The 25,785-nt window shown below is 41.8% G+C and overlaps 3 protein-coding genes across 3 annotated transcripts; 1 reads left to right on the forward strand and 2 right to left on the reverse strand.

Annotated features, from left to right (window-relative positions):
• Positions 1-194: 194 nt before the first annotated feature.
• LOC108043673 (putative inorganic phosphate cotransporter) lies at positions 195-7,832 on the reverse strand. The gene is made up of 5 exons (XM_017122480.2): positions 7,411-7,832; positions 2,910-3,088; positions 2,265-2,714; positions 1,574-2,197; positions 195-938 (listed from the first exon to the last, which is right to left on the reverse strand). The coding sequence occupies exons 1-5, from the start codon at positions 7,448-7,450 to the stop codon at positions 747-749; spliced, it is 1,485 nt and encodes a 494-aa protein (XP_016977969.1). The 5' UTR covers positions 7,451-7,832; the 3' UTR covers positions 195-746.
• Positions 7,833-15,553: 7,721 nt separating this feature from the next.
• Positions 15,554-22,395, forward strand: LOC108043550 (WD repeat-containing protein 81). Its single transcript, XM_017122302.1, has 4 exons — positions 15,554-17,413; positions 17,641-20,036; positions 20,097-21,678; positions 21,739-22,395. Exons 1-4 carry the CDS (start codon positions 15,774-15,776, stop codon positions 21,971-21,973), a joined length of 5,853 nt encoding a protein of 1,950 aa, XP_016977791.1. The 5' UTR covers positions 15,554-15,773; the 3' UTR covers positions 21,974-22,395.
• A 120-nt stretch (positions 22,396-22,515) lies between these two features.
• On the reverse strand, positions 22,516-23,477 carry LOC108043460 (GTP-binding nuclear protein Ran-like). Its single transcript, XM_017122175.2, has one exon. The coding sequence runs from the start codon at positions 23,389-23,391 to the stop codon at positions 22,741-22,743; it is 651 nt and encodes a 216-aa protein (XP_016977664.1). The 5' UTR covers positions 23,392-23,477; the 3' UTR covers positions 22,516-22,740.
• Between the last annotated feature and the right edge of the window lie 2,308 nt (positions 23,478-25,785).

The raw sequence follows: 25,785 nt of genomic DNA on the forward strand, positions 1-25,785 counted from the left end.
TCGATGGTTTGTCGTTTCTTACTTTTACAAATTATGTTCTGCATTACTTTATATTATCCGAATCAATTCGGGAAACCATTTTAGAATAAAGTTACCCAATACATGAATGAAAATGAGGTCTACAAGGTTTTAAAAAGATAAACGTCTCCATCAAAAGTTTGTTTGTGTACAACATTCAATAAAAACAGGGAATATTATTTTAATTTGCTTTATACACTTTATTTGACTAACGTCATAAAAACAGTAATGTCTTAACGGAACAGTTAAAAACACGTTTCACTTTACACATTGATCAACAATCTAAAATGTACAAATTATTTCATCATTTGATTTAAAATACGGCAATACGAGCTCTGTGTACACTAAATCTTAAACGTGAAATCGCTTTTCATTTAAATACTAAATAATAATTAAGAGAGTACGTGGCGTGCGCGGCGAATGGGGGTACGGGTACGGGTTCTGTTGGAAGGGGAAAGGGGTTATCCTAGATAAAACAGGAATACACATAATAAGTACACTGCGCACGTTCGGGAGTGTAAGTAAATTCGCTTAAATTAGTTAGTTGGCACCTGTGCCAGGGATCGGCCAGATCGGGAATACTATAAAACTAGCAATATGAACAGCAGCCACGGCGTATACAGTATGACAATGCCCGATGGATCGCCCGTTCCCGGTTCACGAATCCACCTAGCCAGCATTTTAACTAGATTACAATGTATATATGGCACTTTCGTTGGCGATCCCCTCTAAGAGCTCTTCTCCACACCCCTGGCATTGGGCTTGCGCTCCTGCGCCTCGAAGTCCACGGTGCGCGGCTGAATGGGTGCGTTGTTGAAAGGCTGCACCTCTCCGGATGCCCAGATGCAGTAGACCACGGCCGTGACGCAGAGCACACCAAAGGCCACCCAGAACACGAGGCGCCACTCCAGCAGCGAGGCCTAAAGATGAGAGAAAAACGGGTTAGTTGAAAATCTAAAACAATTATGAATAAATTTCAAGTCCTAAACTTAACTCTTTAAATGTCTTAAGGGAATTCCCTCTAACTGTGACATATTAGGACTAAGACGGTAAGTGTTAACTTTACCTTGATTTATTATGTCAACACATGTAGACATATTCGACATAAGTAAATTGCTACTTAAATTTTAAATTTAAAAAATTGTATTCTATATATGAATAATGAGTTTAATTATTCAGTTCTAGTTATTACTTTAAGGATAAGTTAATTATTGTGTGTTTAAGGTGATTTAATTTGTTATAATTAACTTATTACTCGAAATCCCAGTTTCAAACCAATTTTAGATTTGTAAGAGAGCTGATTGTATAAAATAATTGTTTTCTTTCATATATACATAAATATAATTTAATTAATAAATGATTCATTGAGCGATGACTAAAAGTTCTGAAATATATTAGCTCAGTACTGTTTCAGCTCTCTGTGTTTTTTAAACATCAGAGAACTGTATAAGCATAAGCTTTAAATGCCTAAAGGTAGATTTTTGTTAACTTTAAGACCAACAAATTATCAAATTTCTGTTTCTAAAGCCTTTTCTGCAAGCCGACTTATACTCACATTCGGTGTCATAACGCCCACCAGATACGGCGTTATCACTCCAGTGATTGCTCCAATTCCGTTGGTGATGGCCATCAAGGTGCCGGCATAGTTCGGACTCATGTCCAGGGGACTCAGCTTCATGCCAGCGTAGTAGGCACCCATTAGGCCCATGCAGATAGTGAAGAGCACCACGACGAGGACTCGATCGCAGCCGGCGTAGGAGGCGCCCACCATGAAGATGGCCGGACCGAAGGCGGCCAGACCCGTCATCATCTTTCGGGTGTTGGTCGTGCTCATTATTCCACGGCGGATCATCCAGTCGGCCACAAAGCCACTGCCCACGGACACGATCCACATCATGATGTATGGCAGCGAGGAGTACAGTCCGTTGGCCTTGATCGAGAACTGGAGCACGTCGGACATGTACTTCGGCAGATCCGTCACCATGATGTAGAAGCCCCAATCGTGACCAATCTGGGCGGCCACCAAGGCAAACATGGGCAGGTTCGTAAGGATGGCCTTCCACGGGGTGGGGGGCAGGTCTTCGTTGCGGTTAATGGTACCGATCTCCTTGATCAGGTATTCGCGCTCGCTGGGCTTGATGAAGGGATGCGAAGTGGGGTCGCTGTAGCAGAGAAAGACCTACAAAAGGGGATTTCATGTTGCATGAACTGATATTTATTCCGTTGGCAGTGCAAGCCAAACTTACAAAGATGGCAAACCAGATAAGACCAAGGCCGCCGAAGAAGTAGAACACAATTGAATAGTCGTCCACGGCGTCAATAAGTACTCCCGACAAAAGGTTTCCCATGATGGTGCCCACTTGACCACCACCCAGCACCAGAGCACCAAGCTTTCCACGTTCGTTGGCCGGAACCCAGGCAGCCAGCAGGACACTCAGGGCGGGGAAGGTGGTACCCTCGCCCAGACCCATCAGAACACGGGTAACGATCAGCCAGTCGGAGCCACCTTTATCGATGGCCAGGGGCGTCAGCAGGGTGAACACGGCAGTTGAAAGGATTCCGAGACCCAGGGTCCATTTACCACCGAACTTTTCGGCCAGAAGGCCACCGGGAATATGGGTAACAATGTAACCGATGTAGAAGGAAGACAGGATCAAGCCTTGTAACTCCTCTGACCATTCGAATTGGCCACCACTCTGGAAGAAATAAACCATATGTATTTTTTATTAGTTTTTAAGTCATGTATTAGTCATATTACCAAATTCTTAAATAATTTTAAACAAATATTTATTGGTTTTTATTGAATAAAAGAAAACTTACAGACATTAATAGATTTTAAAGGAATGATTATTAAATCTGTCTATAAATTAACTGGATTAATCTATACTTACGCTGCTGCCCGAGTCCAGGTCATCCGGTTCGCAAATAGCTTGAGAGTCATCGTCCGTAGAATTCTTTTTTACGACCAGAACCGTGATGGCCTGCGAAAGACAGACGCGCATCGTGTAGGCATTTAGGATGGCCAAGAAGCCCATAATGGCCAGGATCACTCGCTGCGGGATCACGAAATCTGGGGGCGAGAAGATCGAGTTCAGAATTGACGTCAGTGGGTTTCTTTTCGGGCATTAATTAACTGGCTGGGCAACATTTGTCAGCCACTGCGTCAAGCATTTTACGAGCGGAATGGATTTGCGTCTCACATATTGTTTAAGCAATTTACCTATTTAATTTGGTTAGCGTGCGAATAAATAGTTTGACGGGTGGCCCAATTGGGTACAAATCAATTTGCGCTGATAAACTTCAAATTGCATTTGATTGCTGTGGCACTATATCAATTAGCGAAGCTGCTGGACCAATTACGGTAATGTTTTAATTTAAAAGATTGGAATATTTAAAAAAAGGGGTTTATTAAATAATTATACCGAATTTTATTTTTAGTGGACTGAGTTTTAATAAGTTTTACTTAAAAAAGTTAAATTGTTATTTAAAATTAATTAAACAAACAAATTGTTGTTCACCTTCAGCTTAGTAGTCTTAAATTTTTCCTTATTTCTTTTTTAATGGCTGGAAAATGTAATTGCCAAAACCACTTCAAGCTATTGGTAAAATCACATTAGTAATTACTAATCGAGTGATTATGCATTTTCCCTTTATTGCGATTTAACAAAACCATTTACATAGCCGATTCAGCAGATTTTAGCTTCCAACAAAACAAAATTAATTTAAATTTTGAATAGATATTTAAAATAGATAACACATATGTTATTGTTAAGAAGAGATTTCAGATCTCCTATTTTGAAACCAGTTTTTAATTAATTTTAGCCTGTTTGAATTTTCAAACAAACAAGCTTTTTCATCGAATACTAAAAAAATTTGAAATTTGAATTCTTGAAGTCTATGAATCAAAAGTTCTAGTACACAAAATAAAAACTCTAAACGGGAATATGTAAAAGTGTAAACTTTTAATACTTGTAATAAATCAATAACAAAATGAAATAAACAAACCATTGAATAATGGTTATTATTCCAATCAACGGATAATTTCAAACTCAATAAATAACAATCTTTACGTATGTTGATTAAATATTATGATTAAATAAATATTTTATAAACCATTTGCTGATATATGGTTGTTTGCAATCCTCTTGAACCTTAATCTCATTGGAAATTTATTTGCTCTTATTCGTGGAGTTCATTAATAAATAATTTTATTGTTAACGTAGTAACTGAATGGCATTTGAAGAATTCAAACAATTCTATCCCCGCTTTGTACCAACTTCCTGTCTCGTGAGGTTTATGGCTCGTGTTTTAGTTAAGTGTGAGCACCCTGGCCAATAGATTAGGGGCTATATAAACGGCGCTATGCAATTGGGCTCACAAGTCCCTCTATCAATCACCAGGCACCGATCAGCGGGCGTAGTTTATATGGTCGCCATACCACAATCAAATTGTTAAGCGGAATTACGCCCAGATAACGCCAAGTGTACTAGATCTGCGATAAATAATTGGAGTGCAGCTCGCGCAATCTCAAGTGTTTCAAATTGGTAACCGATACCAATGACCATAAACCATAAAATGGCGGGTGGCAGAGCCAATTATGTTATGTTTTATACATTTATAGGGCTAAAGGGGAATAAACTTCTAAGGTGATATTTCGAAGGTTGAATTGATCAAGTTCTCGGACACGCTGGGTTAACATTGACCCATTTCATCCAAAAAAGATCTAACAAGAACGGCACGCAAAGCGCTGGGCTAATAATACGGACTGGATCTCTGCATTCGAAATGAGCAAACAGCGCGGATTCTTGGGTAAACACAATCAGAATCCAATTCATGACAATATTATTAGATCACCAGCCACCGACTGCTGTTGTTGTTGACATTTAGCCACAACTCCACCTACGTCAAATCCATCCAACCACCCGCACCTATAAAAGTGAAACAAACATGTTTGCCTTCTTAATGGATCTCCCTTTCTTTATGAGGGACTGTTTCGCAAAACCCATCGACGTCACTTACTGACAAGTTTATTTTCCCTATAAATTAACATTAATAAATCTTTTGCTGCTGGCAAATTGCAGTAAAGCAGTGGCCGGAGCTGGCAAAATTAACAATATGTCAATATTTGACAGGTTACTTAACGAAATTCGACAAGAAAATTTATTCGAGCTCGCTCCACGAGTGTCACATAAAAAACAATGCGCCTAATATGATTACCATGTGATAAGTTGATAAGGCCATATATGTAAATGGGTGCTAATCATATCGCCGCCCGCCAAGTATGGCAATATTTCACCTGACCAATCACGCTTAGTGGCGTTAATATATGGCCGCTCTCGAGCTAGGACCCATCTCAAACGATAAGCCTTTTCAGATTTAATCAGAGTTTAGTAACGCAAGCTTATCGCGTTAATAAAAAGAAAACTTAATCCCCTTTCTGGGTGAAGGAAAACTCACTTTTCAATGAGATTTAATCATTATTACCTATTTGTCAGATTAATTTCTTAGAAATATAGCTATTAGCTTGAGCATAAAAGTATACCTTTGATATAATCATATATATATGTTGTTATCGAGTATTTGACGAATACCACAATCACAAGTTTTAATTATATATGACTCATAAAACTATAGTATTTCAATTGAACCCTAGAGAAACTTTCTAATTAGCTAGATAATACAATTGCACTATTTTAAAATGTGTGAAATAATTAAAGTTAGTTTTATTACTTTTTGTGGTTTTTCTCTCAAACCATTTCAGACAGCTTCACTTTGTTATATAATATAATTACAGTTTTCTTTTCTTCTATGAAATATTGAAATATGGATGTTGGCACTATTCACCCTAAACAAATATCTCATCGTTTAATATGCGGTAAAAATTACAGAAAACGGGTTTAATTTGAAATTTGATAAATGAATATTATTTGTAGGTAAAGTAATTTAGTCAGAGCTGTACTAAGAGATTAACAAACGTCGATTGCGGGACCACTGTCCACTCATATGCATTCATATCCGTTCAGTAATGAGAAAATAAAAACAATTTCTTCTGTCTGTCTGTAGTCTGTTGACATTTCTGGGTCTGTGGCTCTTTGTCCGGCAATCGGCAGTGTCCAAGTGATAGGACGGCACGAATAAACACCATTTCTTTTGCTTGCATTTCTGCGGTCTTGCGAAAATTATGTCAATGGGTGGGGGGGGGCAGAGGGTCGGACCGGCCGTAAAGTGCGATTGCTGCATACGAATGCAAGATAGGTTTCCTATGCGAGGCCCTTTCCATATGATAATGAGACTTTGAGCAACTCGGAGGGGCAATAGAACAAGGCGATTAGTCGAGGGTTACGGTGCCCGCAAGAAATAATCAAATCATCATAACTCAAAACTAATGCGTAATGCTGACTGCCGACCGGCTGATTTATGGCCAACTTGTAAAGTTTCGGCTCATTAGGCGAACAAAAAATGAGTTCGAAGGGCTCAAATGAGCCCCTTAATTTACACAACTGTTCTCTGTTCATTACATATGTATTTTATTTATTTCCGCTAGCTAATTGAGTAAGCTTACACTTTTTATCAACTTTTACTTTAGATAAAAAATTAAATTTTATATAGATCAGTTAGTATTGGTCTTTAAAATTGGTCGTAATGAAAAACTACTGTTCTATCCGTAAAATGCGCGTTTTAAGGCTTACGTGATATTTGCGTTTTGACTTTATATATATTAAACATATTATTTTGGTAAAGCTCTTACAGAAGAAATGGTTGCCCAATCGGACGAAAAATTTCAGGGGACAGAATTCTTTATTGCATTGACCTTGCCCAAAAAAGAAAAGAGCGAGATGGGGCGAGGAAATGGGGAGGGCCATAAACGGTTCTACAAGTCCATAATAACTGTTAACGTTTTAATGGTCGTAATCGTGGAGTTGAGTTCGAGAACCGAAAAGCGATGATACCCTCTCTATCGTCTAGCTTCTAGCTGATAGCCCAACCCACCGATTCACATGCAAATCGTATGCAAAATATTTACCAATTATGTATGGGGACGCATGCCGGGAATATTAAGAGACCGCAGACATGAGAAGCACCAACAAACAAAACCCAAACAAACGTGAAATGCGAGACACGAAACACAAAAAATCGGAAGTGGCAAAAGCGTTTTGTCATTGTTTTCATTTATGCATTATACAGCATACACAAGCGAGTATACATTTAGGATTTTATATTGCTGTCGGTCAATGTCGGTTAACCACTGAAATATTTGCGTAACCGCCTTAAGAATGCCCCTTTGATCGCATCGCAGTTCAACGATCCGAACATTCCACATTCTGGATTCCGCACTTCCTTATAAGTTAACACCCGATAGGATTCTTTTTGTTTTTTATTGGCAACACTTACACCTCGATAGGTTTATGCCCCATTGTGGTTGTTGAGTCATCTCGGGACTGTTGTTCTGCTGTGTCAACAAGTTGGCCAGTTCCTTCGCCACGGTTACGGGTTAAAGCACAACGGCGGATCCTTAAATCGTATGATCACGCACGCACTTAACTATTCGCTTTTCCCCGATTTTCTTCGATTTTCCCGATTTCTATGTCGGTTTCTTTATTCCTTGCACTTGGCGCACGCGCAATTACGAAAACGGAGATGGAGAGTTGGAGAGAGATGTGGAGACAGTGGGTGACACTTTGGCGTCTCTCTTCTTCGCTCCCCTGGCAAAAACAACTGTAAAGCAAAGCAAGTGATTTCCCGATCCCGATCGCTAATGCTCTGGGTTCTAATTCTCCGATCCGCGCACGCCGCCTGCCAAATTACAAATGAGAAATTATTCCCGCCGACTTTAGTTTATATGAGAGCAGATAAGCGCCGATCCGCTGCTGCTGCGCTGCCAGCTCCTCTGCCGCCGCGGGAGTTTTTTTTATTAACCGCCGGCCAACGATCGTGTATCGCTATATTGACAAGGAGTTGACTCGTTATACTTGTTGTACATACTGCCACAATTGTGCACGGAGAAAAAATAGTTATAATACAGCTAGAGTACATCAAAAGGTTATGCTCTTTAAATCACCTATTGTTAATTAAAATTTTTAAATTTAAAACAAATAAAAATTTATTATTATTATATTCTTTTCGACTGCAATGTAAAATGTACGGGCAAACTTAAAATCATCAAAGCTTCAAGGGGTTATATTACTAAAATATGTGAATTTGTTTATCAGAAAATAAGAAACGTGCTAACTAAAGTACCATCTTTTAAACTGAGAGTTATAAAAAACGTTGCTTTGTAAATAAAGCTCTTTTGTATTATAAATTGAAGAAGTTCGAGTATTAAGTACTAAATTTAAAATAACTAGCTTTTTTCTGTAAATTTCAATTAATTGATGACAAAAATAATGTACCTGAACGTTTTTAAAACTTTATGAATTCTTTACTAATATGAAACTAATGCATTTGAAATACATTTATAAAGCATTTCAGTTAATTTGCTGACACCCCAGATAAGGATGATAAAAATAAAATAGTCATAAATATAACATCATATGAATTCTCCATCTAAAATGTATAACTATGTTTTCCTTTTTTTTTCTCGGTGCATGTACGGATGAATGTTTGTAGCACTAGCACCTCATAAAAACTCTCGCTATCTTGGTCGATCCGATCCGATCGGCCATCGGGCCTCCGCATGCGTGGAGCATTTTAACAAATGCAACAACTACCTAAACTTTCAGCTGCGCCGCCAAGGAACTTTGGTTTATGTGACCATTTCAAGCCCGATTTCGATTTCAGTTGGTATCAACGGAAATCGATTCTGCACCGAATACTTAACGGTTTTCCGCCGTCGCAGTCGCATTCTCAGTCGCACTTGCACGCGCTCACTTTATGTGGCATTATAAACGGCTAAATCTAAAAACCCACCAGACTATGTGCCAAACCGTGCACCCTGCTCTAGTTTAGAACTAGCAAAACCGGAATACACGAAATTTTTGCCAACAATGGCCCAGACAGAAACGCCATTCACCAATATTGGTAGCTGCACCTAGAGAAATGGCCTTTATTACCGATTTCTCCCAAGATATGCTCGTTTGGTAATTTTTCTCAGAATTTTCCACACAGTGAACTTTGTTTTTGGCATTACTAATGTACTAATGTACAACATAGATTAGATTCTGCAGATTAAAGTTAATAAGGATTAAGACTAGAGCTCGATCTAAGAAAAGAGGTAACCCCCTGGTTAATGCTTATCAAAGCAGTATATATAATCAATAAAAATAAACATTGTTTTCATAAGTTGACTAATAAATTAATCTTGTTTTATTTATAAATTCTTCATAATTTCAGACATAATATTACGGTCCACCCTGATTAAGTTTAAGCAAAACAATAGGGCACAAGAGAACTTGTCACCAACAGACTTTTCTTAGTATATTTATAAATACAATTTCAAGAAGATTTACATTTTTTTATACACGCGACAAGGTTTTCCGTCTGGATATAAAAACTATATTAATTTACATAGGTATACCAGATTAATCTAAAGAACAAAAACAATTCTTTTTGTTTTCACATTCAACCGTGCGATACATATATGTATAGATATTAAATGGGACTTTGATGTTCAAAGAGTGCTGAAACTATGTATTTATATTCCATCTTAAAGATATATTGCAGCGATGGTACCCTGCAGTCCGATGTGTAGGGTATTTTTCAGTAGAGAGCGACAACTTGTTGTGTCTCCAATAGAATTAGTTTAGTCGCTGTGCGACTAGCTGTTGCAGTAGTTATTGCTGTTTTTGTTGCACGTTTAGTAAGTCAGCAGCGTTTACCGGTTAGATGCGGGTTTCGACTTTATGCAATGCAATTAACTACGAAACAGAAGGCGGCGGTGGGAGGTGGGTGGTGGGAGGCTGGCGGTCGCGAGAATAGGGAACGCTTATCGTTTTAGTCGGGTGAACCACCTCAAACCGCCCCTGACACTTCTATTGTACGATCCGTATTCATTGCAGGCCACTTGAATGCCATTTTAGACTCAGTTTCGATTTCAGTTTTATTTCGCTTGACTTTTACAACTACATTTGTGTATCTGCATAACTTGGTGCACAAATATTGACGTCTGATTTAACCAGTTACAGATGCGGTTCAATGCAGCTAAGCTGCTGCTTAAATATACATTCATAATTTCGTTCATATTTATATCAGTCTATTTATATGTATATTTTTTAGGAAGTGACTGCGTTACGAGTCATTATATTGACTGAGCATTGTCAGATCACTTTAAAATGTACAGGTGATACGATATGGTTCTGTTTCCTCAGCTAAGTACTTATTAGGTGTCTCAATGAGTGTACTTATGAGGGAATTTTCGCACGTGCGTTTCCAAGTGAAGTTGGCTTAAGCTTGGACACATGCATTATCTGCACTGGAATCAGTCTATTATCGCCGGAAATCTAATCCACTGTCGAGGACCCTTCAACGAGAATCCAAGAGAAGTATGCCATGTTTATCAGTCAAACTTTGCCATTCTTATCGATGACACACTTTGTCCGGACTTAAGATCATCTAGGTGACAACTGCATATATCTACGTATGCACACCTTGGCTAGATAATTTATTAAGAATTAAAAGCTTGCATGGACTGGGGATATTCCATCTCTTGGTTAATGAAAAGTGACAAACTTCAATTAATGCGCACCCCATCAATTAGCCGCACGCACATATGTATGATCCAATCTATTTCAGACGATCCATGCAATCCGATAGGATCCAAGCACTGGGCTATGCGAAACTAAACCGATCTTCAAACTCGTTTTTTTGCGTTGTCATTTCGAGTTGACTTTACCAAGTCAGCGAACCATGCGGCGCAAAATGAGACTCTGCAATTGAAATGTTTGTTTAAATAAATATTTAATATTCAGAATATATCAACCGAAATGTAAATTTTCGTATGTTCGTCCGACTGGGTCTAGAATCTAGCTAAAACTGGCTCCAACGTCCATGACCGAAAACGCTACCAGCTTGAACTGGTAATCGGACAGTCAGACAATAGGATGGACACACGGACGGACAGAAGTCGCGGCAGACAGACGAATAGCACTCAATATTTAACTCGCATACCAAATATTTTGCGTTATATGTATACTATACGGCAAATTAATTGAAGCGGCCTGAAAGTCTTGTATATTTGATGTCCATTAATGGGGTGCGACGGGCGCCAAAATATTTATATCAACACAACATAATACTCTGGCAGCGGGTATTTAACAAGTGATATATTAAATTGCGGAAAAAATTTAAGATAATTGTTCAATGATGGTATATTTACCTTGGGAAATAATTGAACTAGAGTGTGTTGCGAAGACAATTAAAAAAAAAAGCTTCCTCGAAATATATTTAAAATGCTCATAGATATAAATAAGTAGACATTTGAATAAAATCATAATATAGATTATACTTTTCTTTCAAAAATATGAAATCAAAACTAAAATATTTCCCACATTTCTAGGGTATTTGAGACACCGCCTTGCCTTAAAGCACAATTTTTCCTGTCAACATTACTCCAAAGACCTTTAATTCGATGGGCGAGCAGAATATGATGAAGAACCCAAGAGCCGGCATGTCTCGGCCAATTAAAGCCACGAAGTCAAGTGGAAATTTCATCTCTGCATTGAAAACAGTGTCTGTAGAAGGACAAAAGCCAGGGACCTCGAATCGTGGGGAGTGTATCAATCATGAATATATGTATAAAAATAATAATTATTTAAAAACAGCTTTGATGTGTTTATTAAAGACCATTTGCGTTCTGGGCACCGGTTCAGGGAAAAGGCAATTGAAACTGGTTAAAAGATAAATTTGTCTAAAAAAGTCATATAAGAGATAGCTAAAATTATCAAATCCTATCTTTATTCAAGGGATCAAAAATAATGATCCTATAATCTAAAAATAAATTATATACGTCAAGATAAGATATGATATCTCCATCAGTTTATTCTAGCTAAGGTGTTTTAAAAATTCCATAAATGAGTAGTCAGTTACAGAACTGAATACTCATCTATGAAATCTATACCTCATATAGTTATATTGTCTAGTCTCAAAATAGTAATTAAATTTCTATACACCGAAAAAAAATCTCTAAAACTCTACATTTTTTGGGACAAAAACGGGGTCAGTTTTGTAACTAATTTATAGCTCTATAGCTATGGTAAATAACTTTCCATACGCACAGAAAAAACCTCTGTAAAACTCTATATTTTAGGATTGTATAATGTGAAGCAAAACTGTTTAAAAAAGTAAATAAAAAACATTTTAATTTTTTTATTTTAAACGATTCGACCCTGATTTTCACCTTAAGCTTTGGATAGTTTTTTTTTGTGTAGCTTTATTGTTGTTTTAAAAAAAACTAAAGCTTAACCCATTCATTTTTAGACACATGTCTCAAACGAGTTTGGTTAAGTTTTAGTAACAACCACAAATCATTCAAGCGAAATCTTAACAGGTGATCGACATCTGTTAAGGCGAGAATAGTTCAAGCTAAATGCAGTAAATAAGCACTTAAATAATTAAAATAGCTACCACAAATAAAACGATTCATCGAGGCAAGGAAATTGCCACACAATTGACATTTCGAGGGTCATCGATGACAAGAAAATACTCAAGCTAACAGAAATAAAACCGAGACCGCAAATCGTCACGAGATTCGAATTACTTGGCTAAATTGGAGTGGATTGGATTGAGTGATCGGAGCGAAGCGATATGGAGGGGGTTCAGTGATCGAAGGCTGACCACCATTGGGTCACGGGGTTATGTGAGTTCTGGGTTTTTTCTGTTCTGTCTGCGGGGAAAGGGAAATATTGCCATATTTGAGGCGGCCATAAAACTAAATAAACTGCGGAACGGAACGGCCAGAGTTGGCTATCTTAAATATGTCTTTTACAATGGTACTAACCATAATATCGGTCCTAATCTTTATAGCCGCCAGAGGCTTTATAGTGCGACTTTTGTACCAAGTCTTCAAGGAAAAGATAAGATTGGCCGGGGAGGACAGCCGGGAATCTCCGCTCCAACTATGGACAAACAGAGCCGTCAAATCTAGGGTATAAAGCTCAGCATGTGATTTGCGGTTTAAAAAACACTATATTTCTATATATATAAACACATATATATACCGTGTCGGGCGAGTCCCATTGATACAGATTTATGGATGGGAGTGCGACCATTTGGGGTGCGTCATCCGCAAGGTGTTTAATAACTTAATTGCCAACATTCGCTTGGCTCTGATCACAGGCAGTCGTGTGCGCCGCTTTATGAGTGCGTTTTAATTCCCGATCCGGCAAGGAAAGTGCCAATATCAATTGCCCTCGTATATAGGGGTATTTTTAAAAATTCCATTATTCCCAAAGCCGGGGGCTGGCACTCTACTTCGATAAATAAATCCATATACTATACCACACATGTAATAAATAAGCACACTTTTTAATTGTTTGCACAACTCATTTGAAGTGTGAAAATTGCTAAGAACTTTTAGCAGGCAAATACGGTCGATCTTCCCCCTCTGACCACACAAAACATTTAATTGTGGCACTTTGCAAATATCCATATCCAGTCCGAGTGAATTTCCTAACAGCATCTGGACAGGTGAACCTGGAACCGGAGACAAGCCTTTAACACGTGATTCTGGTATTTATACACAATATTTAAGCCCGCTAATTTGTGCAAAACGGAAGTGAGTCCGTGCATCGGAATCGGATTGGCAAAGGTTCACCGGATCGTTTTGGGGCAGCAAAACCAGTTGGATGCCACGATTGCACTGCTTAAACAAAAATAATATTGCGACCGCGAGTCAACAGAGTAATCTAATAAATTGGGGGCCCAAACTATTTCAGATGTGAGAAAACATTCGAAGACCACGGGCATCTGCATGACCTTAAACTTGGGCGCTGTTTCGGAGTTCTTTCAAGTGCCGATCGCAAACAGAAAAAGTAAGGAGAGATGGCAAAAACTGGCCACCTCACTGATAAGATTAAGATTTAGGAGGAGAATGGAGAATGCTGGGGGAGCGTGGGAATTGCCACGAGCATAGGAAACACATTAGATACCAAGCTTTTTGCTTTTTTATTTTGTGTATATTTACAAAATAAAAAATAAAAGTGGCACTCTAAATAAATATAATTTTATTATATCAGTATTTTTAGATATGGTATATATATAAAAAAATGGCTTGTGGAATTTACAAAAAAAGCAAACTAAAATAGTTGAATAATTTCTGTGTATTTAAAGACACTTTACATAAAGAAAATAAAATATCAAAACAACATTAAACCGCCTTATTCAAACTACTTAGATACGAAAGCTTTAGTTAGCAGATCTGTTCTAAACCAAATGAGTTGTGCAAACAATTAAAAAGTGTGCTTTTATATTAAATGTGTGCCCGAGGGGCTTTTGGAATAATGGAATTTTTAAAAATACCCCTATATAAATAAATATAATATATGAATAAATATATATATATTTGTACTTATTTGGTTTTCAAAATTCCTAAAGCAAACTGCTGATAGCACGCCCTTTGATTACATTTGCGATTATTATCGGTCAAGTGTTTCTCTGAAGCGACGCATTCCCAGCGTTTGCAGCTGCCATGCAGGAAGGTATTGACATCGGTTGAAAATAAAATGTTTGCTCAGCAGTAGCAAACACAAATATCGCTAAACAAATTACTGAAGTGTTTTCTTAGTAATACTTTATTAATAACATAATAAGTCTGAAGTGTGTCTCATTTGTAATAGCTAGATAATGCATATGTAGTAAGAAAAGAAATAAAACATCCACCGGAAAAAATGGACAACTGTTTAAAGCTATTTACATTTATGTATAAATTATTTTATAAGGATGTCCATTATGGGTGCTGGAATTTGTTGAATAAAATGCTTGTCAATTGATCCTAATCCGTATTAGCCTTACCCGAGAATGGGAAATTCATTTTGGCAAAGGACAGTCGTTAGAACTTAAATTCTAAAAAAAAAGTCACAGAAATTTAATAATATAATATTTCAAAAATAAAAAACTGTACCATAAAAGGAGCACTAATCTGTCATGATCAATCATTTTATATAAAAATATTTAAATTGTGTCAAACTGTTTTGTTTTACAATAAATATGTCAATTAACTTGCATTAGTTATTTTAGTAATGAGTTTTTAATTTTATAAAAATCAGAAAATTCATGTTTTTATGTTTATATTTGTATGATGTGATCTATTATCTTAAAAACATTTGAACTAAAATTTGAATTTTCGCGGCATATGTTCTAAAACGAAACGGCATGAAAAGTCGCGGCATAAACCTTTTCGACAATACTTACCAATTAAAATTGTTGCTTCTTGCTGTTCATTCTGCCTAAAACTATCGGCGAAAATCTATCTATTTATTATCTAATTCATTCATATTTACTTTTTCTTATTTTAATTTAAAATTAGTAAGAAGTGGACTAAAATACCATTCATTATTTTGTTGAATTATTTATTAAAGTCTGCAGCCTGGTCACACTTTTTGAACAGCTGATAGCTCTTTCTCAAATTCGCGAAAAAATTTGCAGCGTTCTTTGATAAGATAACATAAAATCCTCAAAACAACGAACTAATCGGAGTGCTTGAGCCCAAAGAGCCTATGGCGGAAGCGGGTCGAACCCCGCCCAGTCGAGAAATGTGATCGGGCCGCGGCAGCAGGCAGAACCGCAGAATTGGAAAGTTTTCAGTTGGAGCACCCCGCAGGAAAATGGACGACAGCGAGCTGATTTGGCCCGAGATTGGTGTGGATCCGCAGCATGTGTGCCAAGTGAGCGGCGAGGGGAGATTCCAAGTGATCTGCGACAAGGCATGGCTGCAATCGCTGGAGCGGAACAAGCGGCTGACTCACTTTCCCAGCTGGCCACAGTTGGATCGCAGGGCCTATCCCACGGGGCAGCTGGAGCACCCCTGGACACGGATTCTGGTGCAGACCTACCGCAAACAGCCCCAGTCGAGGGTATACCCACTGCCGAGGATCTCTGCAGAGGCATCTTCAGTGAACTTGCCCCTCTCCTACTCGCAGGCAGTGTCATTCGTGACTCACAGCAACTTTAAGCAATTGTGGGAGGATGCCTACAGGAAGTACGATGGCGCCCATGTCAAGCTGTGCAAGTCGTCAACTTCGGCACCCTCGGCAAAGCCACCCAGTGGCCAGGGACAACTCCAACCGCATGATGTGGTGCTCAAGGAGCTCATTCAACGCGTCTACCAATGCCCCGTGCTACATTCTCAGTTGGATCGCGAGGGAAATGGTGACTCTCCCACTACCACATCGAATTCCCTGGGCAACTGTCACGCCAACGTCTTGCCCGCCCTTGTGGCCATCGAGTCCTCCACGCACTTTAGCGTCTTCTTTTATCCACCGGCTTTGGAATGCAACCTCTACGATTGCATCACCTTCAGTCCGGCACTATTGGGAAAGAACTACAACAAGACGCTGTTTGTGATCTACCAGATCTTGCAGCTGGCCAAGCATCTCCAAGGACAGGGAATCTTTCTGGGCGATCTACGTCTTCAGCATATCGTGCTGCGCGAAAATCTCTGGCTACAAGTGATCCCACGGCTGCAGTGCAATCTTCTGGAGGATGATCCAGCGGGAGACGACCTATCGCCTCTGTCTCCTCTGGCCAGCGAGGATTTGGGAGAGGCTGGTGAGCCGCAGCAGCCTAGGCCCTCTAGCGGCACCATGTTTGACCTGCGATTCGCCTACGATCCCGCCCACTTCAATCTGCGCGAGTATGCCGAGATGTGGTGCAATGGACAGTTGTCCAACTTCGACTACCTTACCATCCTGAATAATGCGTGTGGCAGGAGTCTGACCAATGCCGCTCACCACCACATCATGCCCTGGGTGACTGACTTCAATGGACGCGGAGCAGCTACCTGGCGAGATTTGACCAAGAGCAAGTATCGCCTGAACAAGGGAGATGTCCATCTGGATCTCATGTACGCCCATGCAAGTCAGCATGGAGGCGCAGACGGCGCTTATCAACCTGTCGGCGACCAGGCGCCTCACCACGTCTCCGACTTTCTTTCCGAGATAACTTATTTTGTGTACATGGCGAGGAGAACGCCACAGGCCGTCCTCTGTGCGCACGTGCGTCCCATCTGGGTGCCGGCAGAGTATCCGGTGTCCATTCAGCGTCTCCAGGAGTGGACGCCAGACGAGTGCATCCCCGAATTCTACTCAGATCCGATGATCTTCAAGAGCATCCACGAAGATCTGCCGGATCTTGAGCTGCCCGCCTGGGCCACCTGTCCGGAGGACTTCATCTGCAAGCACCGCGAGGCTCTGGAGTCGCAGTACGTCAGCGAGCGACTTCATCACTGGATTGATCTCAACTTCGGGTGAGTTTTCTTTGAAAAAATATGTAAGTTATAAAAGATTACATAAATGATCATTATAAATGTTGATTATTATCTGATTACAAAATAATTAAAGCTTTTTGAGGAAATATATATAATAAGAAAAAGAGCGAATGTCTTTATTGTAAGCTATGAAATATTCTCTTGAAACAAAATTGATTAATGTACATCTCTTTACTTACCCATTCTAATTTTCTTATTGGTTTCAGATACAAATTAAGTGGCAAGGCGGCGGTTAAATCTAAGAATGTCTGCCTCACGCTGGTAGATCAGCACAGGAATCTCAGCCAGCGCGGTATTGTCCAGCTATTTGCCAATGCTCATCCTCCGCGTCGCTACACCACGCCCTGGTTCAGTAAAGCCGCTCCCAGGCTAAGTCAACTGTACGCCAGTCCCTCGAAGCGCCTGGCCAAAAGCACGGAAAACCTGCAAGCCGAGACTGGAACTGGATCGTCCCACCTCTCACTGCGCCTAGGCGATGATGGATCCAGCAGCTCTGTTCATAGCAGTTCCGCATCCGCTTCGGCTTCTAATTTTTACGCGATTAACAACTTTATTGAATTGCCGGACAACTACAATCCCGCGCTGTTGCTTCAGAATCTGGAGACTCTAGAGACGTTTTACACACGCACTTTCCCTCAGCAGCGGGCGTCGGCCAATCCTGAAGAGAAAATGATCAGCAGTGATCTTCTCTTTGAGCAGAACTCAGCGGAGCACTCCTTCACCAATCAGCTCTTTGCCAGTGGTGAAGAAATTACCACAAAATCAAAGAATCTTCTCAGAGAGAAAAGGAGTTCCTTGCAGCAACTTCTGAGTAACAAGAGAGAGCGGGATCTGCAGGTCCTGGGATGTCTTATTGTGGAGCTCTTCGCTATGCAACGTTTGCGTCCGCTTCTAATGGGAAATGGCTTGAGTGCCGTCTTTGAAGCTCGGCTCTCCGCTTGCCGAACGGTGGCTCAGATGCATCGCCAAGAGTTGCCTAAACCAGTGCGCCGAGTGGTACGTCTTCTGCTGCAATTGGAGGATTTCGGAGAGGAGGATCAAGGTCTGCCACAACCACCAAATCCCGCTCAGCTGGTGGAGCCCATGTTCGCCAACCTGTTACTCCCATTCCCCAGTCACTACATGGCTGTGTATGCTCTTGTCAGATCTCTACATGCTTTCGAGGCCAATGCCGTGCTCCTGGAGCTACACACTCACTTCAGTTGCAAAGGAGGAAGGGAATGCGCCAGGTACACAGAGATGGATCGTCAAAGAGTGCTTTTTGAACGTAAAATCGCTGAGTGTAAGGTCATGTCTTGCTGCGCCCATGTAAAGAGGCTTCTGGAACCTGTGGCTTTTGCCTACGAGCAATTTACTCCAGTGGAGCTGCTGCTTCCCCACATCATCGATCTCTTGAGGGACGAACGTACATCGATCTTGACTGCCTGGAACTTGTTCGATCCCATAGCCCAGGCTTTGGGCGTGACCCAAACCCAACAGCATCTGCTTCAGCCTCTGCTTAAGCTGTACGATGTTGAGGGGGTCAGTTCTCCAGATGATGGTGGCTCCAATGGCTCAAACAACAGTGGTGGCCATCTTCGCTTCTCCGCCAGCAGTTCGTTTAAGTCCCGTAAGTCGGTGAAGCTTTATCACCACAGTTTCTTGCTCCGCTTGATCGTTCGATTTGGACTCCGGTGCTTTCTGCATCACTTTATAGCACCTCTCATTGAAGCAGTTGGTGGCTACAAGGAACCGGAACAGGGCAATGGCTACCACTACCACAGTGGCGGTAGCAGAAGGACGAGTAAGAATCTGAACTTTGCGGCGGAAGAAGAAGGGCACCTCACAGCTGAACCAGAATCGAAACCCGACATCGAAGAGCTATTCACCTTCGAGGATGACAGGGCGTCCACCCAAGACAGCAAATCCATCGACTCCTTCGACATGCGTCCCAGCACCAGTGCTGCCAGTGCGGAGGAGGCTCGGGAGTCGGACGGATCGCCTGATAAACTGGTGATCAATGAACTTATTTATGGAGCCAGAATATCGCCAGACAAGCTCTCTTTTAGAGAGAGTCAAACGCCGCCTACACTGGTTCCACCTCCCCTGGGACCCCGCTCACCCACTATCGAGATTCCAGTGTGTCCATCTGCCGGTGGCATTCGTCGCAGTTTCCAGCTAAGCGCCATCGATTGCGACATTGGCTCCCGAAAGAGTGTGGACAGCTTTGACCTGATCAGCCAAGCGGTGGAACAGCTACCTCCTCCGGCCGTTGATACCGAAGCGGAGGCCTCGGACTCCCTGCAGGCATCGGTCATCTCCCGGTTGTCGGAGGCCAAAGCCGTGCAAAACAACCGAATCAGCGAAATGAGCGCCGAAAGTCTGGTGTGGCTATCGCATCGACTAGGTCCGGTGCTCACCTCTCGGTTTATCACCAGGAACCTTCTCAAGCTCCTCTCGCTGTGCTACGTGGGCCAGGAAAACCTGCTGCCGGAGGTGGACGATGGTGGGTTTGCCTCCAGCCCCGAGGCGGCAAACCTCAACTACTTCAGCATTGCCAATGCGAGGGTCGTCGGCGATCGGAGTGCGGCTAGAGTTCTGGAGTGCCTCATGTCCATAGCGGGTGAGCTAAACCTATAGTTACAGCACATCTTATCCTTGACTCGCTTTCATTTCCTTCCAGCTCTCTATGGCGAGAACTTCCTCCTGTTGCAGTATTTCCCGCACATAAGCGAACTGATTGGACTGTGCTCGAAACGGATAACTGGCAGCCTGGAGGGAGCCATTATCAGTTCCCTGCAGCTGCTCAAGTACATGGTCCCATGTCTGACCGATGCCAGCATCATGGAGCACCTGCAGCACATCTTGCTGGAGGCCATTCTTCTGCCCATCCTGCGGCTGTTGAGCTCCACAAATCTTCTGATGCCAAGTGGTTACCTGGGACGCTCTTTGCTGGCACGAAAGTTTCTCGATGCGATTTATGCTCTCAGTGTGCGCCTAGGTTCGGATATGACCCGGGAGCACCTGTGTCAGTCGCTGTTAAGTCCGTTTTTCCTGATCTTCAACAAGGCTTTTGGTCTGCCAAATGACTTTGCCTGCGATCTGGCTAATCTTTCGCTGGTCGGTGGTGCATCGCAGCAGGAACGTGCCCTGGTGGAGTTGAGGGATGTGTTTGGGCCAGAGCTGGCGCATACTGCTTATCTCTCCTTCCTTCGATTCCTGGGCGAGGCCAACATGAAGAGGACTCTGAGCAATCTGGAATTCGTTCTGACCTTGTGTCACGAACACGAGCAACCCAGTGGGAACGAGCAGAGCCAAACTCAACTGGCGACCAGTGTGAGTTCTGGCCAAGATGTGGACTCTCTAGATGTCAGTTGCGAACTGGCCGCCAATAGCTTTGGCACCCAGATCGTTGGAAATCGGCTGCAAGTGGCCAGGAACAACGTGGAACTGATCGACATGGTGGCATACAAGCTGGACCAAATGCCCAATACGAGGCATCTGAAAGGCAACTGGTTGGCTTACTGGCGCAACGAGACAACGCGCAGTGAGAAGGATAATCAAACGCTCAATCTCAAGCAGATCCGGCTGCAGTCATTTGTGGGTCACACCAACTCAGTGAGGGCTATTTATGCTCTGGACAATGAGAACAGCTTCATATCCGCCTCCAAGGACAAAACCGTCAAGCTGTGGTCACTGCGTAGCGAAGGCGATGGCCGGAAGACCACCGCCTGTCAGTTTACTTACACGGCGCACAAGAAGTCCATCAATTCCCTGGGCTTCCTGGAATCCCTGCGTTATGTGGTCTCCTGTGACTCGGGAATTCATTTATGGGATCCGTTTATTGGAAGACCTCTTGGCATACTAGATTCTCCTCGTCACAGTGCCGTGACAGTGGTCAAATGCTTACCCTCGCATTCCCCGCTGGTAATAGCCGGCACAGCAGAGTCCACGGTGAAGATGGTCGACGCCAGAAGTTTGGAGTACGTAAACGAGTGGCGGGTATGCAATGCTACCCTGCCCAATGCCACAGTCCGCTGCCTGGCTGTGGCTCCATCCGGAAATTGGTTGGCCGCAGGACTTTCCTCTGGATGTATCGTTCAGCTGGACACGCGCACTGGTATGGTGATCAACTCCTGGCGACCCATGGAATGTGATCTGCTGCAGCTGGCAGCACCGAGTGATCAGTTCCTGGTGAGCTCCGCTTTGGATCACAGCCTGGCTGTTTGGCATGCCCTGGATGGCATCATGCACTACCAACTGAAGTGAGTTTTAGAAAAGACCGGTTCATTCTAAATTGGTTATTAATTTATTGCTTTTTATAGACCTCCCCCAGAACCCGCCCATTTCCTGCAGAGTGTTGGCTCTTCTTTGGTCTACGCTACCACTGGCAACCGCGTTGGAGTCTATGCGGATGTGGCCCATTCCCACGCCTTCAACACGATCACCAAACTTCGCTCGGAGACATTCCGCGGTGTGCTCACCTCCCTGGCTGTGTTGCCCCTGAATCGAGCCTTCCTCGCTGGCAACGAGAGCGGAAACATTGCCCTCCTTTGTTAGAAAGCGGCTAATGCTTGTACCATAATTCGATATTATATTCTAATTTATTTTATATCAAATTGCACCAAATATTATGTTAATGCAGGAAACACAGGCTGGACGTCGCTAGAAATATCCTAACCCGATTAATTTATGTATTGAGGTGGTGCTTGCAACGCAACTTTTGAATTTACCATCGCACAATTAACCCAGTCGAACAGTGGAACACTTCTAGCGACGTTCTATAAGCATAAAGAAATTAGTTCTTATACTCAAAGCTATAATTATACAATGTAAGCATTCCAGATCCACAATGTGTGTATAGTTATCTGTGTATCTGTACAAATGAAGACAAAATTGTATTTACAAGTTATTACTTAAGCTGGAAAGAGGTAAAATATTTATATAGAAATATACGAACACAACAAAAATGTCAAGTTAAATGCTGTTTATATTTTTTAATTTTTTTTTTGTTTTTTTGTTTTTTTTTTTAAATACGTGTTTTGACTTTTTATTTTAATGGAAACAAAAAAAATCATGTTTAACCGACTTATAAATGACTGGATCTAAAAATATATATTACGATCGACGGCAGAAGGCTGGCAGGGCTGCTGGTGAAGGTCGATCCTTTGCTGGTAATCCGATAGATTGGATCGTAGGCTATTGCTTATGCTCCTATTCTGTAGTGGTTGCTGGTGACTGCTCTGCTCGAGTTCTCCTGTTCGCCTCTTTCCTGTTGCCCCGTGCAAATCCGGCCATTCCTCTTAGTTAACTATAAATAAATCCTATTATAGATCCTCGTCCTCGTCGGGCAGGGCGGTCGCCTGGGCCTCCTGCAAATCCCGCTCGATCTGCGCCTGCCAGTCCTTGTCCATCTTGACCTCGGGCGGCAGCAGGGCTGGCATGGCGACGAACTCCAGGTTGGGGTCACCAACCAGCTTGCGCGCCAGCCAAAGGAATGGTTTCTCGAAGTTGTAGTTTGATTTGGCAGAAATGTCGTAATACTGCAAGTTCTTCTTTCGGTGGAAGATGATGCTCTTCGCTTTCACCTTTCGGTCCTTGATGTCGACTTTGTTGCCACAGAGGACGATCGGGATGTTCTCGCAGACGCGGACCAGATCGCGATGCCAGTTGGGGACGTTCTTGTAGGTGACTCGCGAGGTAACGTCGAACATGATGACGGAGCACTGGCCCTGGATGTAGTAGACGTCGCGCAGGCCTCCGAACTTCTCCTGGCCGGCGGTGTCCCACACATTGAAGCGGATGGCGCCGCGGTTGGTGTGGAAAATCAGCGGGTGCACCTCCACGCCCAATGTGGCCACATACTTCTTCTCGAACTCGCCGGTCATGTGGCGCTTAACGAAGGTTGTCTTTCCGGTGCCGCCATCGCCGACGAGCACGCACTTGAAAGTGGGCATATCCGGACCTTCTTGAGTCATCCTGCTAGCTCCGTCTTCTTTACTTCTGGACTTTGACGGCGGAACAGTGAGATTTCGCTGCTCGAATTTTCTCGAAAACCACAACTTTTTTGCGATGCGCACGGTATGTAGATTTATTCCAGTATTTAGTTTTATTTCTGATTATGTTTATTTCGATTCCCCATAAGTTTCAGAATTTTATAAATTTCGATTTTTTATCGATTAAAACTTCATATAAGTTTTGAGTAGGACAAGGAATCTTTAATGCTTAATGATTAATAGTTTCGATGGTTTTTTAAACATTGTCCGTCTGTCTGTTTCTACGCGAACTAGTCTCGTAGTTTTAAAGATATCGAATTGAAACTTTGCACACACCCTTCTTTCCTTTGCACGTAGTATATAAGTCGGAACGGCCGGGATCGGCCCAGTGGCGGATCCACGGGGGGGGAAATTTCCCTAATTTCCCCCCCCTTGGAACCACAGAACCTGAAAATTTCACTTGTTTGCTAGAAAAATATTCTCTGCAATAAAGGATAAATTCAATTTCACCCCCCCAAGAATCGTCTCTGGATCCGCCACTGATCGGCCGACTATATCCTATAGCTGCCATATAACTGATTGATCGGAAATGCCATAACTTTGATGTTTGTAAAGGTAGGAAGTTGGGATTTTCTATGGGTTTTATATTTGGCCTACCAATCCGACCTACCAAATGTCATTAAGATCGGCCAACTATATCTTATAGCTGCCATATAACTGAACGATTGTAAATGCCATAACTTTGGTGTTTTTAAAGTTAGGAATTTGGGATTTTTTATGAGTATTAAGAATGCATCATATGAATAATTTTGGAGAAAATAATTTACACAGTATTCTGCAAGGGTATATGAACTTCAGCTCCGCCCGAAGTTAGCTTTCCTTTCTTGTTTTAAATTGGTAAAGTATACAAATTATTAGTTTCCGCCCAAACAAATATAATTCTAGTGTTTTTTTTTGTATTATTTTAAAGTAGCCAAACGGAAACATATTCATTGCACTGCCCAGATGATTCATTCTCAGTTCCCTGTGAATATCATATACCCGATACGACTTTCGACCGCAGTCGTAACCCTGAAACCAGTTTGCGGGACGCAATCAGAATGATTGCTCGTTCAATTTTCGCTGTGTGCTCTTTCTTGATTTCCTTTTCGCATCGCATCGCCTTGCCTTGAGCTGGGCCAATGAACTTGCTGGGAGCAGCAGCAACCGCAGCACAGCAGCAACATCCCAGCAGCAATATCACAGCAGCAATATCCCAGCAGCAACGGACATTGCATCCGACGGGTTGAGATCTCCAGGGTCGGAGCGGGATGTGGGGCGAGTGCGAGTAGCTGGGGATCGTCCATTCGGAGGCGTTGCATTTATTTTTGGGCGATGCCGATGCCGATGCCGATGCGGAGATGGGGACGTTGTCGTCTCTTTATGGCAACTTTTTTGCATTGGCATTTCTGTTGTGCTGCTGCTGTGGTCGCTGCACTTTCTGAAGTCTGGAGTCAGGTCGACTTATGCGTAAGGCAATGATTCTGGGCGCTTGTTACAATGAGGATTTACAGAGGACAATAGTGCGTCTAACTCCAGCAGCACCACTGCCACCCACTTTTGGCCAGTGGGAGTGGGACCCGGCAAGGTGGCTCCATTTTACGGAACTGGACGGGATTGGGTTGCTCGGTGGAACTTCAGCGATGTCACCTTGAATTTAAGGAGTCGATGTCGATGCAGTGCGTAATCTGTGGAGGGGATAATGAGGTGGTTCCCCACCATCTCCCTTCCACTCCAATGGTAAAAACTAGTTGGCATGTCGGGATTTTTTCGCCACATTTTGCCAAGCAGCTCTTTCCGCAAATGATTCCCCTTATAGGGTCCGAGAAAATTATTTTCAGTGTTCGGCACTTAAGATCAACAATTCATTTTGATTTCAACTTGTGAATTTATTTATATTCTTAAGAAACCTTTCTTAATTTTATTCTCAATTTTTTTTTCCAAGTTATTATTATTTTGTTCTTCGACGAATTTATTTTCAATTTACTTCCTTTAAGATCACATATCCTTTTCGGTTAAAAGATATGTGCACCTCATTGGCCTAATTTTTAGGAGCTTAGTCAAATAATTCGAAACGTAGTGATACGATATTATTAAATATGTATCTTAGAAAACTTAGTTCGGTACAAAAGGCTAAAATAATTCCCAAATAAAAAAAACAAAATGTCGGTTTGTAAAATAAATCCTTCTCAAACCAATTACAACTTTGTGGCTTTTAATATAAGTAGTTCCTAACAAATAAGATTTAGTCGTCGGTTAAAAAAAGTCACTTAAAATTATATTTAAAAAACCTTTTTTATTCAATATGCTGTGCACATATTTTTATACAAAACTGCT

Source organism: Drosophila rhopaloa, unplaced genomic scaffold, assembly GCF_018152115.1.
Source record: "Drosophila rhopaloa isolate 14029-0021.01 unplaced genomic scaffold, ASM1815211v1 contig_2, whole genome shotgun sequence".
NCBI classification, from domain to species: domain Eukaryota; kingdom Metazoa; phylum Arthropoda; class Insecta; order Diptera; family Drosophilidae; genus Drosophila; species Drosophila rhopaloa.

Excerpts from the sequence above, each read along its gene's own strand:
- LOC108043673 (XM_017122480.2), bottom strand. The coding sequence starts at position 7,450 with ATGACTCAACAACCACAATGGGGCATAAACCTATCGAGGT. Across the intron at positions 2,715-2,909 it reads ACCTGGACTCGGGCAGCAGC|AGTGGTGGCCAATTCGAATG; the intron begins GTAAGTATAGAT and ends TATTTCTTCCAG. Across the intron at positions 2,198-2,264 it reads TTATCTGGTTTGCCATCTTT|GTCTTTCTCTGCTACAGCGA; the intron begins GTAAGTTTGGCT and ends CCCCTTTTGTAG.
- LOC108043460 (XM_017122175.2), bottom strand. The coding sequence starts at position 23,391 with ATGACTCAAGAAGGTCCGGATATGCCCACTTTCAAGTGCGTGCTCGTC.
- LOC108043550 (XM_017122302.1), top strand. The coding sequence starts at position 15,774 with ATGGACGACAGCGAGCTGATTTGGCCCGAGATTGGTGTGGATCCGCAG. Across the intron at positions 17,414-17,640 it reads TGGATTGATCTCAACTTCGG|ATACAAATTAAGTGGCAAGG; the intron begins GTGAGTTTTCTT and ends TATTGGTTTCAG. Across the intron at positions 21,679-21,738 it reads ATCATGCACTACCAACTGAA|ACCTCCCCCAGAACCCGCCC; the intron begins GTGAGTTTTAGA and ends TGCTTTTTATAG.